General features: G+C 38.4%; 1 protein-coding gene across 1 annotated transcript in view; it reads right to left on the reverse strand.

The window, feature by feature from the left end:
• LOC111865360 (small subunit processome component 20 homolog) overlaps positions 1-13474 on the reverse strand; it is a 65832-nt gene extending 52358 nt beyond the window's left edge. The window contains exons 1-6 of the mRNA XM_023853311.2: positions 12926-13474; positions 11287-11567; positions 10376-10709; positions 5259-5477; positions 4889-5164; positions 3117-3385 (exon numbers count right to left, since the gene is read on the reverse strand). Of these exons, the coding sequence (XP_023709079.1) occupies positions 3117-3385; positions 4889-5164; positions 5259-5477; positions 10376-10709; positions 11287-11567; positions 12926-12970 (1424 nt within the window). The 5' untranslated portion in view covers positions 12971-13474. The remainder of the gene's footprint in view (positions 1-3116; positions 3386-4888; positions 5165-5258; positions 5478-10375; positions 10710-11286; positions 11568-12925) is intronic.
• Positions 13475-18321: the final 4847 nt, after the last annotated feature.

Here is an 18321-nt window from a genome sequence, read left to right on the forward strand (position 1 = left end):
AATGAACAGTAAGAACAAGAACATTAGAGACCTGTACAGAGGAATAAATAACTTTAAGAGGGGTTACCAGCCTAGCAGTAACTTAGTGAAGGATGAGAATGGTGATCTGCTGGCAGATTCCCACAACATTTTGAATGGGTGGAGGAACTACTTCTCACAGTTATTGAATGTACATAGGGTCAGTGCTGTTAGGCAGACAGAAATCCATACAGCTGAACCGTTAATACCTGATCCTAGCCCGTTTGAGGTTGAAAGTTCTATTAAAAAATTGAAATGGTATAAATGGCAAGGCAGTGATCAAATTCTGGCAGAACTTATTCAAGCAGGAGGTGAAATATTACGTTCTAAGACCCACAATCTAATTACTTCTATTTGGCATAAGGAAGAATTGCCTGATCAGTGGAAGGAGTCTTATTATTGTACCAGTTCACAAGGAGGGTGATAAAACTGACTGTAGTAATTAACGGGGGATATCACTGCTATCAACTTCATATAAAATTTTGTCCAATATTCTTCTTTCAAGGTTAAGTCCATTATATATATGAAATTATGAGGAATCATCAGTGTGGGTTTCGACGTAACAGATCAACTACAGGCCAGATCTTTTGCATTCGTCAGATATTGGAGAAAAAATGGGAGTATGATGAGACAGTACATCAGCTATTCATAGACTTCAAGAAAGCCTATGATTCAGTTAGGAGGGAAGTATTGTACAATATTCTACTAGAGTTTGGAATACCCATGAAACTAGTTAGGTGGATTAAAATGAGTTCAAAAAACGTATAGTAAAGTCCGTGCAGGTGAACATTTGTCTGATAAATTTCCTATCCAGAATGGTCTAAAACAAGGAGATGCTTTATCGCCACTCCTTTTCAACTTTGCCTTAGAATATGCAATTAGGAAGGTCCAGGGAAACCAGGTGGGACTGAAACTAAATGGGACACATCAGCTGTTGGTCTATGCCGATGATGTGAATCTACTGGGTGATAATGTAGATACCATATAGAAAAACACACAAACTTTAATTGACGCAAGTAAAGAGGTTGGTCTAGAAGTAAACACAGAGAAAACTAAGTATATGTTACTGTCTCGTCACCAAAATGCAGGGCAAAATCATGACATAAAGATAGGAAACAGATGTTTTGAAAATGTGGCACAGTTCAGATATTTGGGAACAAGGATAACAGATCGAAACCTGATTCAGTAGGAAATTAAGAGGAGATTCAACTCGGGTAATGCTTGCTACCATTCAGTCCAGAACCTTTTGTCTTCTCGTTTGTTGTCCAAAAACATAAAAATTAGAATATACAAAACTATAATTTTGCCTGTGGTTCTGAATGGGTGTGAAACTTGGTCTCTGACATTAAGGGAGGAACATAGACTGAGGGTGTTTGAGAACAGGGTGTTGAGGAGAATATTTGGACTGAAGAGAGATGAAGTGACAGGAGGTTGGAGAAAACTGCACAATGAGGAGCTTCATAACTTGTTCTCTTCTCCAAGTATAATTAGAATGATCAAGTCAAGGAGGATGAGGTGGGCAGGTCATGTAGCACGAATGGGGGAGACAAAGAATGTGTATAGGTTATTGGTGGGAAAGCCAGAAGGAAACAGACCACAGAGAAGACCAAGCCATAGGTGGGTGGACAATATTAGAATGAATCTTAGAGAGATAGGATGGGATGGTATAGATTGGATAGATCTGGCTCAGGATAGGGACCAGTGGAGGGCTCTTGTGAACATGGTAATGAACCTTCGGGTTCCATAAAATGCTGGGAAATTCTTGAGTAGCTGCAGAATTGGCGGCTCCTCCAGAAGGGCTCAGCTCCATGAGTAAGTAAGTGATACATCCTAGTAGGTTGAGGAAGTGAAGGGAGAAGTAAGTATAGCTGCCATGGGAAGTATCATTAATGAAAAACTGGCTGCAATTATAGAAATGGTATTCAAAGCACATGAATCACATACTCAATAATGTGGCATGTCCACTGAAAGCCAAAATTGTAATGCCAGCAGAGCTGGCTGTTGCTAAGGAATGGCTTTGCAAACACACCCATTTCTAGGCAATGGTTCAATAGCTGTCATATGATGGCCATAGTAGACATGCATGCAACAGCAGAAGAGGTGTTGGAAGCGGTGTTTTCTGTGCAGTCCATTCCAAGGCTATGTAACGAGGACCAGCTGCCATTATGATGGAGTCAAGACAAAGTCTGCAGGTAGTCAGTTGAGAGTTATGAAAAGTGAGAAGCTGGGGACAGTTTGGGAACCCACAGGAAGGGAACATCTGCTGTCAGAAGTCACTAAGAAGCAGCACATGACTGAGAACACTAGTATGTGTGTGACAATGATCTGTAAAGTATAGTCCTCAGTTGTTTATGAGTCCTATAAATCAAATTACCAATCCAAACCCCATCTATCTTCACTTATCATATGACATGATGTTTTTACATGTACAGTCTCTTGTACTTTGATTTATTTCACCGTCTTCTAGTGCATACACTTATTTACTTCACTCTCACTCGCACTACATGTTTCGGCACAAAAGTGCCATCCTCAGGTGCTTATTTGCTTAACGTTAAACTAGTTCATTACATGCCTTGTCGTCTTCATATTAAAATAATTAAAATATATATTTATCATATATATTGATAAATGTTAAAAATTAAATATTAAAATATNTTTTAATTATTTTAATATGAAGACGACAAGGCATGTAATGAACTAGTTTAACGTTAAGCAAATACGCACCTGAGGATGGCACTTTTGTGCCGAAACATGTAGTGCGAGTGAGAGTGAAGTAAATAAGTGTATGCACTAGAAGACGGTGAAATAAATCATGGACTTGAATCAGTGCAACAGGACGCTAAAATATAACACTCTTGTACTTTATTAATGTTGTGATATGAGTGCCAGTACTGTACGAGCAATATGTCAATAAATACAGCCATATAAAACTACTACTGTCTTCTTTCTGGTAACTCTGCATATTAAAACTATAAACACCTGTTCAAATAGTTTTCTCCTCGGTTGAAATTCATTTGATAAAAATTTCTGAGCTTATACTTCTAAGATGTTCGAAGGGCTTAAATTCTTTCCATAGTAGTGAAAAGTTTTGTCATTACCTGAACGTATCCATGAAATTAAGAGGATACCGGCGCCAGCTTTTCAAATCCATTCCTGTTTTGCATAAAGGAGCCTTACATAGTATCACACGTGTGAGCAAGTTCAAGAAGTCCTGACCAATTCCTGCAACCCCCACAGCATTGTCACACAAGGACACACTCTGACAGTGGTGCATGAGCTGAGGGAGTACTAAGAGTTCAAAAGCTGGGTAAGTCAACACTCTCTGGACAAACATCAGAAAGACACCAGTGTATGGTACAGCTAAAACCTGAAACATAGATTTAAAAAAAAACTTAAGTAGCATTTATGCCTTGAATGATCCATTGCAACTCGCTGCAAGCAGAGTACCCGTACTGAACACGTGCTGAAGTACCGCATATCACCTCAGAACTTCTTATAAATCACTGAGACAATCAGGTGGAAAAGTCTGACGAACCACATTTTCCTTTATTTTTTTCTCTTTTGGTTGGTTATTTAACAACACTGTCAGTATTGAGACTATATAGCATTGATGACAATTTGATTAACAAATATGGAGCAATTGGTGGAATGGGAGTTGGCAGGGGAAACAAAAGTACTTGGAAAATACCCAACCCAATCCCACTTTGTCTACCACAAGTCACATATGACATGACCTTGAATTTAGTTCACATTATCACAGTGAGAAGCCAGCAACCAACCGTTATGCATGCATTCCTGACATCTTCATAAAAAGTTCATAATCATGCACTTAAGTTCTTACTCAGGTATAGATTACACATGAAACTCGGAAATTTAAATTTGGTGCTGTCATACGAATGTTCCTAACACCAAATTAATTGTTACAGAGAGTGAAGCTTCCCTTCTCTCCTGTACAAATGAAGAGAAACAGGATGAAAGAGATGTCTTACACAGGAGACTGGGGTTCTTAAAGTTTACTCTGTTTCCAAAAAAGAACTTCAATGCATACACATAAACTTATTATGAAGCTGGCATGCATGTGCATACAACAGAAAATACTTCTAGAATCTTCTATACTCTGAGCAAGCTTTTCTTGCGCTTTGTTAGGATAAATGCTTGTCAGTTTAACTGTCACAGAACCAACCTCCAGAGTGCCACTAAATGGAAAGTACATCAAAACACTTTTGCCTGAGATAAATGACTTACTGGAACCTCTATGATAACTGCACTGTAAAGGCAAAAGTAAAGTTGTTCCTGTGTTTAACTAATTATGCACTATGCCACAAAAGCATATGGGGGAATGAATGTATAGATCCATATTTTTTTGACCTTGGCACTAGATGGAGGTGAATGGTCAGCTTCACACCCCGGCCACTTTACCTCTGGCAGAAGAGCCCCCCATAGCCATCAGATGGGAGGCTGGGTGGGCCCCAGTGCCTGTCTGAATGACTTGGAGAAGAGATAATTCTTGATCCTAATGGGACTTGCATTCTGATCCCTAAGTCATCCAGTCTGTAGACAGTTGCTATACTGACTACGCTATCCTGGCTCCTAGGATGACTGCATTGTACATGCACATATCTCTAGTGAGAGGACTTACATTATAATTTCATACACTTTATTTTATCCATTCAGTACAGATTTATTACTGAAGTTCTGTATTCTGTACTGACTATAGCGAAAAGACAACTTCCAGTCCCCCTCCCCAAGCACTGTGACCATTACTGGGTCCAATGCGCAACCTCCCTTTGCTAGGGCCTTTCAAAGAGTCCAATCCTCAATATTACTGAAGATAATATTTGACAATCAAGGTTACACATAATTATCTTACCTTAAATATGATGCGACTCACATACTCCTGTGGCAGACTTACTATTGGTGACATCAACAAAGCTGCACCTATTTCTGAAGCTACTAAAAGAATATCCTCAGGTAATGCTTCCAGCTTCAGTAGCTCAATGATTTGTTGTGCTATTACTACTGGATCTGATACAAAGACTGCATTCCTGTAGCTAACAGCTTGCAGTACAAGTTTCAGTATCAGACAGATAGGCTCATGCCTGTCCATGACATTCTCTGGTGATGATACAAATGACGTGACAGTTTTCTGAATAAGAGAAAACATATTTAACTTCAGCACTGATGCAACTGCCAAATAAATCTTCAACATATATTACTCTGAAGAGTTCAATTTAACATACAAAGGCTGAAGTCCAGAAAGGTCCACCTTTCTTCGGTTGAATGAATTTCACCATTGCTTCCACCATATAAGTTAGTACTTCAAAGAGGAGATTTTGTGATACTGATTCATCTGCTAACATCTCAAAGACAACAGGTAACATGATGTCGGCACAGCTGTGGAACTGGCCTGACACACCACGCATGACTTCAAATAAAAGGCGACCACAACCTGTAACACCCTGTATAACAGATAAGTGATAATATTACAATTCCATCACCCTTACTTGGTAGGCTGGAAGAAAAAGCAATAACCAGAAGCTTTAAATAAATATCATCATCATCAAGGCCTGTTCATATGAATCCATAGATGGTTTCCGTTTCTCCACTATCATTTTTGTCATTCAAAGTTTCTTTGTCCCCTTGGACAATAACAGAAAGCCAACAGTGGGTGATGATCTTTTCCATTTTTTCCAAATTATTTTTCCAGTTTTCTTAGTTATCCTTCTATCTCTTCAATTATATCTGTATTTTTTATTTAATGGTGCTGACAATTTCAAGACTGCATAGCATCAATGATAGGATCATTAATGAATATGGAGCAGTTACTGAAATATGAACTGTCAGGGGAAACTGTAGTACTTGGAGAAAATCTCCTAGTACCACTTTGTCCACCATAAATCTCACATGATCTGACCCATACTTGTAAATTTCCATCTTTCTCTGATGTCAAAATTTCATTGGTGATCTAATCTACTGTGGTCTTGTAGTATTCCTAAAGATTGCAGGTACACTGCCTCAATTTTTTTAGATTCATTTTGGCTTAAAAACCAAATTTCATTACTATAATCAAGTGTTGCTCTTCATATGATATTATAATAAATTAATTTTATATCACTTTCAGCCCATGTTTCAACATCTCTTTTAATCATACCATTTACTCTACTGCAACTCTGTAACTTCAAGTAACTATTATGAAAAAGCTAAATATTTCTGTCCAGTGTGACTGTTTAAGATTTTTTTTTATTTCAATTATTCATGCATGAATAACTGAAGTGAAAAAAAAAACCTTAAACAGTCACACTGGACGGAAATATTTAGCTTTTTCATACTATTGTTAGTGTGATGGACCAGAATGAAACAAATTAAATTTGTGTAACTATCCTTCTTCAGTTCTGAAATCATGTCTCCTATGTATAATTAGTAGATACTAAATACATAGCAACAAATTAGTAAATGAAGTGGTTGAGGGCTATGCTACAAGCCGGAAGGTCACGGGTTCAAGTCCCGATGAGGTCATTGGATTTTTTCCAGTTGACCTAATCCTTCCAACCGCACTAGGCCCTGGGGTTCACTCAACCTCTAACAGATATGAGTACCAGGAATTAATTAAATAATTTTCCTGGGGAGTAAAGCGCGGTTGGCATATAAGGCAGACAAACTTACCACCATCTGTGAGCCGATTGTCTAGAAGTGGGACCCTCAACATCTCTGTTTTGGGTCCCTATCTGGATCAAAATTATCACGTTTATCAAGATAATTATTACAACAGTGTGGCAACTGCAGAATACCTACTTTCAAGGAAAGTACGTATTTGTGGTACAATTAGGGTGAACAGAGGCCTTCCTTCAGATCTGAAAGAGGAATGTAAATGCCTGAAACGTGGTGACACCACATTCAGGAGGAAGGGGGACATTCTTCTTCAGTCCTGGAGGGATACTCACGTTGTGAATATGGTTTCCACTATTCACAATTCGAGTATGGTTGATGTTCAGAGACGGGACGGGCAAGTGAAGAAGCCTCTTTGTATTTCTGAGTATAATATGTTCATGAAGGGAGTTGATAGGGTCAACCAGTACTTGGCCTATTATTCCCTTCATAGGAAAACAGTAAAATGGACGAAGAAAGTTGCACTGTGGCTTATAAACTGTGCACTTTTCAATTCATTTTCAGTTTTCAAAAACGTGAACAGGAATTCTACTTTGAAATAAAAAGCATTTCTGTTGAACTTGGCAAAAGCTTGGGCTACTGACCTCACGGTGGCAGCAGTACCTGCGTCAGACACAGACGTAGTGCAGTCGGGGCCATCTGTTCGCACCCGCCGGAGGCCTCATGTGGACCCCCCTGGACGACTCTCAGTGATATGCGAAAACATACCCTCGTGAGAATTGTGAAGAGTGAACATTGCAAGAAGAAGTACCCTTCTAGGCAGTGCCGTGTGCGCACAGTCCACAAGAAGAAGAGTAGGACTGCATACATCTGCAACTTCTGCGTGATGCCTCTTCACAAAGGGGAATGTTTCCAGAGATATCACATGTGCACGCACTTCTAGGAGCTCTGGCAAGTGTTCTCCAAAAATTTTAGTTCATAAAATTAATTAGGAGATTTTATATTAATTTTTAAAGTGAACAGTGCACAAGTTAGGATGCTAGGCTTAAAAACCCCGGTCCCCAGGGTGATTTAAATATTTAAACAACCGGTCCGCAACGTGTTAAGCCAAAAATTCCTGCACAATGTAAGCCATACATGCTCATGTGTTGTCATGGTGGAGTACCCAGTCGTTTGTGTGCCACTTTTCTGGATGTTTTCTCCTCATGTCCTCCCTCAAATGCCTTAGAACATTGCGATAGAACTCTTTAATGATTGTCTGACCAGGAGTGACGAACTCCATATAAACAATCCCGTTAATAAATAACGGGGGAAAAAAAAAAAAAGAAATCAACATGGACTTAATGTTGCTCTTGACTTGTCAAGCTTCTTTTGGCCAAGGTGAAGAAGGGCTCTTCCATTGCAACGATTGCTGCTTACTTTCAGGGTTGTAGCCATAAACCCAACTTTCATCACCAGTGACAACCTTCAAAAGAAAGTTTGGATCCTCTTGAAGCTGTTGTTGAAGTTCCCTGCAGACTTCCAAGCAATGCTGCTTCTGTTCATTTTGCAGCAGTCGTGGCACAAACTTTGCCACAATCCTCATGTTCAGCTCCTCTGACAAAATTTGTTGACATGTACCATAACTTAGTCCCAAGGTGTTACAGAAGTCTTGGATGGTCAGTCTACGATCTTGCAGAATCAGATCCCTAACTTTCGCAACATTTTCTGGCGTGGTGCCAGTTGACAGCCGTCCCAAACTATCGTCATCAGTTGATGTTCGGGTATTTTTGAAACGCTTATACCAGTCATAAGTTTGTGTCTGGCCTAAACTGTTGTCACCAAAAGCTTGCTCCAACATTTGGTGCGTTTCTGCAATGGTTTTCCAAAGTTTAAAACAAAATTTTATACAGATGTGCTACTCTCTCAGGTCAGCCATCGCAACACCGCGAACTCACAGAAACACAACAATGATAATACGTTCACCAACAACAAACCCAACCACTCAACTTGACGCCGCTTTCCACACTGATTCAAGAAGGGTGTGTGGGTATACACCTAGCGGTATTTCGATGTATTCATACCCATTCGTGCGCAAAATTCAAATTCCGGGAACTTTTTAATACACCACATAAAATAAATTAATGAAAACATACTACAGGAAATCTCTATATGATAAAAAATGGATTCAGTAAGAAAATATATTTGTCTCACGTTCTTGTCCAAGTTTACAAAATGTTAATATACTGATTATGAACAAAAGAACCTTTACAAAGTTTAATAGCCAGATTTAAAAAAATCGCCTACAAGCGTTTAAAACATATTAGTTATGGGTTCAATGATGTTCAAGTAATCAGTTCTTTTAACATTACCAATAATGCACTGCATCACTGTGATGATCCAATGTGCAATCCAACATGCACAGCACCTTATTTTCTTCAATACAAATACCATCACACGAAAGTTAATGTCTAAATGCCATCATACAAGTATATAGTAATGCAGGATTTGAATTCTTTGTTCCTGGATGATATGGGTTAAAACACAAATGCAAATAATACTGTCTAAGACTTTCATATATTTGCTGTAACTACAAAGACAACTAATGAAAGGCACGTAATACAGTGCATGGGAAAAGTAAAAAACACCATACATGCAAACAGTGAAACAGTGTACAACTCTTTAATGAACCGTCACAACACAGCAAATAGTAAAACATCAAAGTCAGCATTCAGCTGTGGCAAACTATTACCATAGGTCCATAGCAATGCAAGTATAAGAAAGGTTACGTGAAACATTTATGAAAGTGTTAAAGCTATACCATAGTACACAAAATCGTATTAAGACTGAAAAAATGAACATAAACACACAGACTAGTGTGGTAAAATGATGATCAGAATATAATCCAAACTGACCATTACTACAAAATACAGGAAGCTCAAAAAAAGGTGGATGTGATGGTAACAAATAAAACTTTTAATCTACAATACAGTTAGACTTGAAAGGATTCTGACGATGGTGTATACACTACTTCTTTTGGTTTATTTTGGACTTCACCCAGTGATTGAGACTAGCTCTTTCTAAGGGGCCCAACTGAGTAGGTTTATCCTTCCCTTGAAGATGGAGACAGATCCAGTCTCCGAAACGTCGTGGTTTTTTGTCTTTCACATAACAAACGATGGGTGAAATCCAAAATAAACCAAAAGAAGTAGTACAATACAGTGATAAAACATTATAGCCATATTCGATGAAGCCATAAGATATAAAAAAAGTGTTGTGTGTTGGTATATGAAAATGTTCAAGTGAATGAACGAAGATTAACGAAGCTGGTATTTTCCAAAAATGTTTTAGAAACATCCTATCTCTCTATTCCCATATAGCTTGGACTCTCAGGAAAGTATAAGACACATGAAAATTCTAAGTCATCATAATTTCTGATATCATTCATACTAACCCACTCCTAAAGACGCTATCGACAAGAGAAGACAACAGACGACTCAAACGAAACTGGCCAATTGACCTGATTTGAATGACTGAGAATTCGCCGCTGGACGACTCCTCATCAAGTCATATAAACAACCATAACATTAGCTTATAGAATGTATATTCTGATTGCTGATTAAACAAATAAAAGAAATTCATACTGACAGAAACTTCCATTGCAAACAGTACATCTCTATAAAACATCATATCAATGATACATCTACTATATATTCTCCTTCATATTTGCATGGAAAAAATGTGTGAATAAGGCAAAAAAATATGTTCTTACCTCAGGATGTTTCTTCAAAGTTTTTAGTACAAGCAGAAGAAAGGCTCTTTTGTCCTTAACTTTACGTGCCACAAAGGCAAAACTTTCAGCAGCAAAATTGTTTATATAGTCAGGTTTTGAATTCTCGAGCAAGGGAAGAAGATCATTAAACACAATCCTGACATCCTTCACAAGGTATCGCCACAGGAACTTGGACAAGAATGCCAAACACGTAAAGGTCCAGTCCAACACGTCACTGTCTTTTGTATCGAGCAAATCAATTAAATTATGTACAAACTCTGAATAGTGTGGATAAAACTCCTGCTGCAAGTCTTGAGCCAATGCTACTACCAATCTGAAAACATTACAATACAGAACTTATGCAATCTTCATATCAAAAGAACTGAACACATTAAGAAGAAAAAGTGAAAAATGTGGAAAGAATTTCTACCACTAATCTCAAGTCAACGTTTCTCCTGATCTGAATAATCAGCACACAATGGAATCAAGACCTTCTTGCGAAGCTACCAGTTTCTCAGCTATTCAATAAATTCCCAGCATTTTATGAACCCAAAGGTTCATTGCCATGTTCACAACAGCCCAAACTTAGTCCTTATCCTGCGCCAGATGAATCCAGTCTACACCATCCCATCCTACTTTGAGATACATTTTAATATTATACTCTCACCTATGCCTAGGTCTTCCTAGAGGTACATTTTTTCAGGCTTTCCCACGAAAGTTATGCATGCATAAATGCTCAGAATTTGAAAACGCAGCGACAAAAGATGCCTATTCTGCAATCTAAACATGGCCCTTAAATCATATAAAATGTTGAAAAGAGCATACTGAATTTATTACTCTCATTCACATTTAAGTGTCAAGATTAAACAACTCATGCACAGCATAGCACATAACTGTTTACATTAACTTACTCCAATACAGGCTGCAAACACAAGGGATTCTTAAGCTTGATATACTTGATAAGTATTGCTACAATATCATCCTTTTGTTGTAGTACTTGAGGAAGTGTATGTGTTGCTGGTATTTCTTTCTTAAAGGCTTCAAAACTTTCTGTAAGGTTTAAATCACCCCATTTTTCTAGAGACTCATGAAAATATGTCCCAGATCCCTCGGAGTCATTTTCATTTTTATGTCTCACTCGATGGAAAACATCAACATCAATATTTGCTATCCTCTCAGAAAATGGCTGAAACTATAAAGAAAAAGAAGGGACATTAGTGAGTTTTATTACAAGTTAATTCAAAACATGTCAGGGACATTAGTGAGTTTTATTACAAGTTAATTCAAAACATGTCAAACCAACGCTACAAATAGTAAATATTCCACAAAAGTCATAACAGGTAAGTGAAAGGTCATGACTGATTCATATTAGCAGTCCCACAGTCAAAAACACACCATATTTCCTGAAAGTCTCCTCTCTCCTTCCCTCACATTGGGAAAATAAGAAAAATATGTTTCTTTTTTTTTTCACTCTAAAATTTCCTTGCTCCTCCTATAACTTAACTGTTTCTTTTTGAACAGTAAGAAAAGAAAGTTAGAAATGACATTAAAATTCCTGCAAAGATATGATTCCATTAAAATAAATTTAGCAGCTGATGATCACATGTGGCATGACATAAAGCCAGAACAGTGCAGTCACAGAAGTGTTGCAGAGAAGGCCACGGACAGGCAACTGTTCGGTAATTAGGTGTTCCAATTCCTGGATTTCTGCACGCTATGACTGACTGCTAACCACAGTCCTCAGTCAGTCGGTCAGTTACTAGAACACTATCCCACATAGTCATACATCATACAATTGCGTAGGTCCCAGCAGTACTTCAATATGTGAGCCCAAATACCTACTACAAGGCCACACAGGCAAACTGATTCGTTTATTCAATGTGCAGGACTGATCCAGAGTTAGATGTGCAATCAGACTAGATTCTACCTGGTCATGACTTAAGGATACTTTACAACATCCTTCTTAATCTAACATACAAACCCTAATACTAGGGTGTAGTGGATTGACTTTGGTTTCATATATTGAGCACATACAATAAGATTTTGGTCCAAGAACAACCCCTACTAAGAGCATTCTGTGGAATTAATCATATATATCTAGTAGTTCAATGCAGTTGGTCATATGCAGGTAGCCTCACAACAAACGAACTGTAAGTATGAAACTACTTTAATATGTAAAAGTATATTAAGAAAGAATATAGAAGTGCTGTTTAATCTACCCTGCAATGTCGTCCTTAAATGGGGTGACACAACCTCCTGAAAAGACCATAAGGATAATTTTCAACGATCATCCCCCTCCCGTTGCTTCACATACGCGGGCCACTTGCACCACATGCATCACTTTCTTGAACCCTTTAAAAGACCACTTGTTACTACATGTACCACCTGCTTTAACATACTAAAACACAGTGTACTTGTGTGTTTCTTACGGTTATCAAAATGAACAGCGACTGTCTCCCAAAAATTGCATTAACCGGTTGGTCTTTGAAGTGGACGCATGATTTCCCCTTCGGGTGCATTTTTATGTTATTTAGGGCTGTGATACTTAACCTTAAATGTATTGCTTTCCTTGTGCCTTGTAGGTTTATTCTTCATGATTGCAAATTAAGCTGAATAAGTGCTGTAAATTATAAATAACTCCTCTTCCACTGAAATGAATACTAATCGCACGTGGGCGGAAATATTAAATTACAACTTCAGACAACTTTTTTGTATGTATTCACATCATATGACACAGCTAAAACCTTTCAATACATAGCTTCTGCTTCAAATCGAGAATGTTGTCTAAACAGAGAAACGCATATTTAATGCTTCGCCTACAGAAATCCAAAACATTAACGCCAGCTTCCTTCCAACCACCCACAATCACTATCCAACGTTCATAGTGTCAGCAACCAACGTGAAACAAGACACATGGCCCGACGGATCTCCTGCTGCCATCTCAAATAGGTAGAGGACTCGTACTAGGCTCGGCAGCTCAGTGGGCAACACTTCGTAGTACCGTAACCTACCACGTATTAATCAAATCTCCGTAAACTTTAAGCACTGGTACTGAGAATTTTCGAACTTCCGGTAGATGAGGTACCCATTAGGATAACATTTTTCTGAGTACAATGATGATGGTAAATCATCTTTACAATCAGTTAATTTGTATTATGCTGTGTACCTCATTTACAGGCATTCATAATTTTATGGGATAACAGTATTCTGAAAAAGAAGTCACAGAGTAAAATGACATAAATCTAGCACACTTTTCCCTTCACAATCATCTCTGGAAACCCATATAATAATCTATTCACAAATTCTCCCGTCTCTCATGCCATTCCATTTATAATGAGCACTATTTAATAAAATCGGCTTAAAGACGTTGATCACGTTAAACATAATATTGTGCAGTACCTGAATTCCATTTACTCAACTGTAAGATATATTTCACTTTTTAGGGAGCGAGTTAAGTTCCCCTTCCATTCCACCTAAAATATGAAAGAATACAGATTGGTGGCAAATGGTACTCGCAGTACAGCAGCATGGATCTAGACCACTACAACTCAGTAACAGAAGAAAAAGGGGTTTCTCTTCATTCAATAAATGTTTTGACTTGAATCTAGCAATGAGGGCAACTTATACACAATGGAATTTTTCTTTAGATAAAGTTGAGCCACATGAGGAAAGTGGGAAATTCATGGCTTTACAACAGATTCAAATTTGTGCTCTCTCACATACTCTGTAACATGCAATAGGGATAATATGATTTGTATGTGAAACAAGTCAGAGTATACATCACATTCAAAATACAGAACACAACATAAAACACATTATGACAGATCTACACATTATAAAAGGATGCAACACCTTACAAAACAAACATAAAAACAAAATGCACTAAAGAGAGCTATAACATTAATAAAATTACACATATTTTTACTATATTTTATCATTCAGTGAAATGCATATGGTAAGTGTAAACAAGATTATATACAGGGGATGGACAAACATATGGAAACACACAACAAAAAACACATTACTGTGACTAATATGGTGCAGGACAACCTCTGGCTTGCAGAACTGCTTGCAGTCGCCTTGGAATGGATAAATAGAGGTCCTGTATGATTTGCAAGGGAATCTTGTACCATTATTCCTGAAAAACATGGTAAGTTAGTTCTGTCATCAATGATGGAGGTGGATAGCGCGCATGCAGATTGCTCTCTGAAACAGACCACAAGGCTCAATAATATAGATGTCTGGCGATTGTGGGGGCCATAGCAGACGTGACACTTCATCTTCGTTCTCAGAAAACCAGTCCTGGATGATGTGAGCTATGTAAACACAGGCATTGTTGGCTTGGTAAATGGCATCACCATTAGGGAACAAAGTTTGCACCATGGGATGGACCTGGTCGCCCAAAATGGCCACACAGTCGTTGGCAGTGACGTGACCTTGCAGGGTAATGATGGGTCCGACAGAATACCACGATATGGCTGTCCATGCCATGATCGAACCCCAGCCATGTTTCACTCTTGGCAGCAAACAATCTGGATCGTAAGCTTGGGATGGCATTCTCCAAACGTAAACTCGGCCAGAAGTTGGAAACAATGTGAAGGTGGACTCATCCGACCAAATGACTGTCTTCCATTGCTCCATAGTCCAGGTTTTATGACTTTGGCACTACACTCTCCTCTTAGTGGCATTTGGATCACTGATGAGTGGCTTTGGAATTGCAGGTCATCCAGAAATAACCTGCTTGTGGAGTTCCCTTCGTACTGTTTTGGTGCTGACAGGGTTTGTGAGCGTGACATTCAGTTCAGCAGTCACTTTTGCAGCTGCAGTCTTCTTATTTTTCGTCACAATCCTACGCAATGTTTGGCTGTCTTGATCACTCAACACACATTTCCGTCCACGCTGGTGTTCATCGGATGCGGTTTTTTCAGTCCTCCTGTATGTGGTCCCCTCGTTGGTGTCTCCACCTTATCGTGATGAGGGTGTTTGAGTATGCCAAGGACCCTGAGAGCTATACCAGCGGTAGCGTAGCTACTGGCAGGGCCTCCCTTGCTGGACAGGTCAAAGGGTAGGCATCAGACGAAGAGAGACACCGAAAACTGATGCCGGAAGCAGCGTCATCAGCGGCGACTTGAAGCACAGAGAAAATGATGCTCGAGATGGTTCAAGTTCGTATAGCAACAGGCGTGACCAGAGTGGTTTGAACGGCTGTTGTACTGCGATGTGGAAAGCAAATGGAAAAACTACCACATTATCACTTTTCCTGGATAGTCTCTTTCCAAAAACAGAAGATCGCATTAAGTGGAGAAACTGTTTTGGAAGAGGCTGTGGACCTGTCATCTGACAGATTACTGATGAATGAATGTATGTGGTCATAATCTTGGATACTGTGCCTCGCAAAACACCAAAAACCTCGGCTACCTTGGTTACGGAAGCACCCACCATATGGGTCCAAACAATTTGCTCGCGTTCAAATTCTGTTAGCTCTGACGTGATGCACAAAAAATTGCACAGAACACTGTCTCGACAACAAATGAAGCTTGCAACGTATTGCGGAGCTTGTACAGGTAGTGGTGTTGGGCAGATACGACAGCGTGACCTACAAACGTCGCTAAAATAAACACTTCAATTCAGGCATGTATTTCACGAGGTTCTTTCCATATTTTTGTCCATCCCCTGTATACGAGTATAAAGGTTTAAAACCCATAAGAGCTATGGACAATGAGAAAAATTGAATTAAAAACGTTTTGTTCATAAAAGTTTGTACACAATCCCATCACTTTCATTCATCATTTATATTTCAACCAACACAAAATACTGGTATTGCTTTCCGGTCATTTCAATAAGTAATATGGTGAATTTTCAAATATAATATTCATTTACTGCACTTACTCAACCAAGACAACCATTTGTTCAGTATCATTAGAAGTACATTTAACTTTATGTATTTTATTCCAGGAGAATGTTTTTAAGAGCAAAATGATAATTTAAAATATTCTCCTAAATGACATACAATATAGGAAGTTTATTTTATTACAATGGCTGGAATTGGAAGCAGCCGTGCAAAACACCATATACTTGGCTCCAAAGTGCTTTCTTAATGAAGCCATTCCCAGCATCTGTAGTCATAGTGACTACTGTTCTTAATAATACATTTAGGAATAAATTCCTAAATTACTGGGATTTTGGACTTTTTCCATCATCTGGTGTTCTAGAAACTAGCAAACATGAAGTTTTGGGAACTGGATCTGTTTCCGTCTTAAAGTGAGGGGGGGGAGACACAAACTCATTTAGGTCCCTTTGAGAGAATGAAACTCAATCACTAGACAACCCATCAGATTCAATATTTAATCACATGAGGGCAGAAACAGACCCAGATCTGAAACATCATGTTTTCTAATCTCTAGAATACCAGATAATGGGAAGGGTCCAAAGACCCAGCAATTCTGGAACCCTTTGGAACCTACTATATTGTAATAACTCGATAATATGTGTTGGTCATTGGTCATTTCCTTTTGCTCTAATGCTGGTTTGTAGCACTTGAAGAGTTCTGAAAAGCCATTTCCTCCCCTGTCTGGTGTAAGTTTTCTCTTCACAGTCACTGCCATCAGAACTGCATCTCACATGGAACTTTATCATCAAATCTGTGTATTTGGAATGATATATATNTATATATATATATATATATATTTATTTAATTTATTTATTTATATAAGGAAGAATTTTCTTTATGCCTAAGCAGACTTTCAGAACAGAAATTACATTTTCAAAATCTGAATTAAAACATTATCATGTTATGTAGCGACCAAAAATTAACTGAAACTTTGATAACAAAACTGTATATTTTAACAACACAGAGATGGAAAATTTTGACACCTGTCTAAAAATACTGAACACTTTAAGGAAAAAATCTCTGATGTATTTCATTCTGGTGGACTTCATAAAAACCTTCTTTTCATGCCACTGTAGTATATTCATATATTTGTATGGATAATCTCAGTGTGTGTATAGCATTTGTGAGTGCACCCACAAATATATGGCATGCTTGGTTTTATTATGAACTGTTGTGGATTATGTATGAAAGAAGTCCATGTAAATGAATGGGTTGTGCTGTGTTGGCCCCCAAATACTCAAAACAGACAAGAGCATAGAAATGGGAGCATAAAACATATAGTTTCTGGGAATTACATGCAATACGTCCTTGCCAGACCAAGAACATACATGGAGAGAACGAGTCTTCACGTATTTCGCAAAACTGGAAATTGCTCAATGTTCGAACACCAAGAAATATTTTTGTAACTACCACTGAAATTGTTTACAGTTACTACTCCGAAAACTGTCAGTTCTATAAGATTTTTTTTTTTTTTGGGACTCCCATATTTATTATGCAATCTGAGTTAATACATTTAGCATAATGATGTGAAAAGGAAAGAAAAAGAACGTGTAGAATACCGCTCATTAGCGGTGCTCCTTGTGCAGTAGATAGAGTCTGGTATGATTTGTGGGAGAATACTTACAAACTAGGGACTTAAGATCTAAATAATAATACTACATTATACAAGAAATCTGTTTGGGAGATCATGTGGAAGATGTCTTCTCAGTCTGCGGAGAGGCGGGGGTGCAGAGAGTTGAGACACTTCTTGGTTAATGTGCATGTTGAGCCGTGATCTGTATTTCGAACTTAGTCGACTGATTTCTTCTTGAACTGTAGGTATTTGTAGATCGTGTCTGATGATGGCATTGGGGACATACCAAGGGGCGTCCGTTAGCAGACGCAGAGCTTTAGACTGAAATCGCTCAAAGATGGCAATGTTGGTGTTCGAAGCAGAGCCCCATAGTTGAATGCCATATGTCCACACAGGTTTGATGATGATTTTGTAAATGAGGAGCTTGTTGTTTAGAGTTAGTTTAGATCTTCGTCCAAGTAGCCAGTGTAGTTTGGTGAGTAG

The sequence above is a fragment of the Cryptotermes secundus genome, unplaced genomic scaffold (assembly GCF_002891405.2).
Source record: "Cryptotermes secundus unplaced genomic scaffold, Csec_1.0 scaffold114, whole genome shotgun sequence".
Taxonomy (NCBI): domain Eukaryota; kingdom Metazoa; phylum Arthropoda; class Insecta; order Blattodea; family Kalotermitidae; genus Cryptotermes; species Cryptotermes secundus.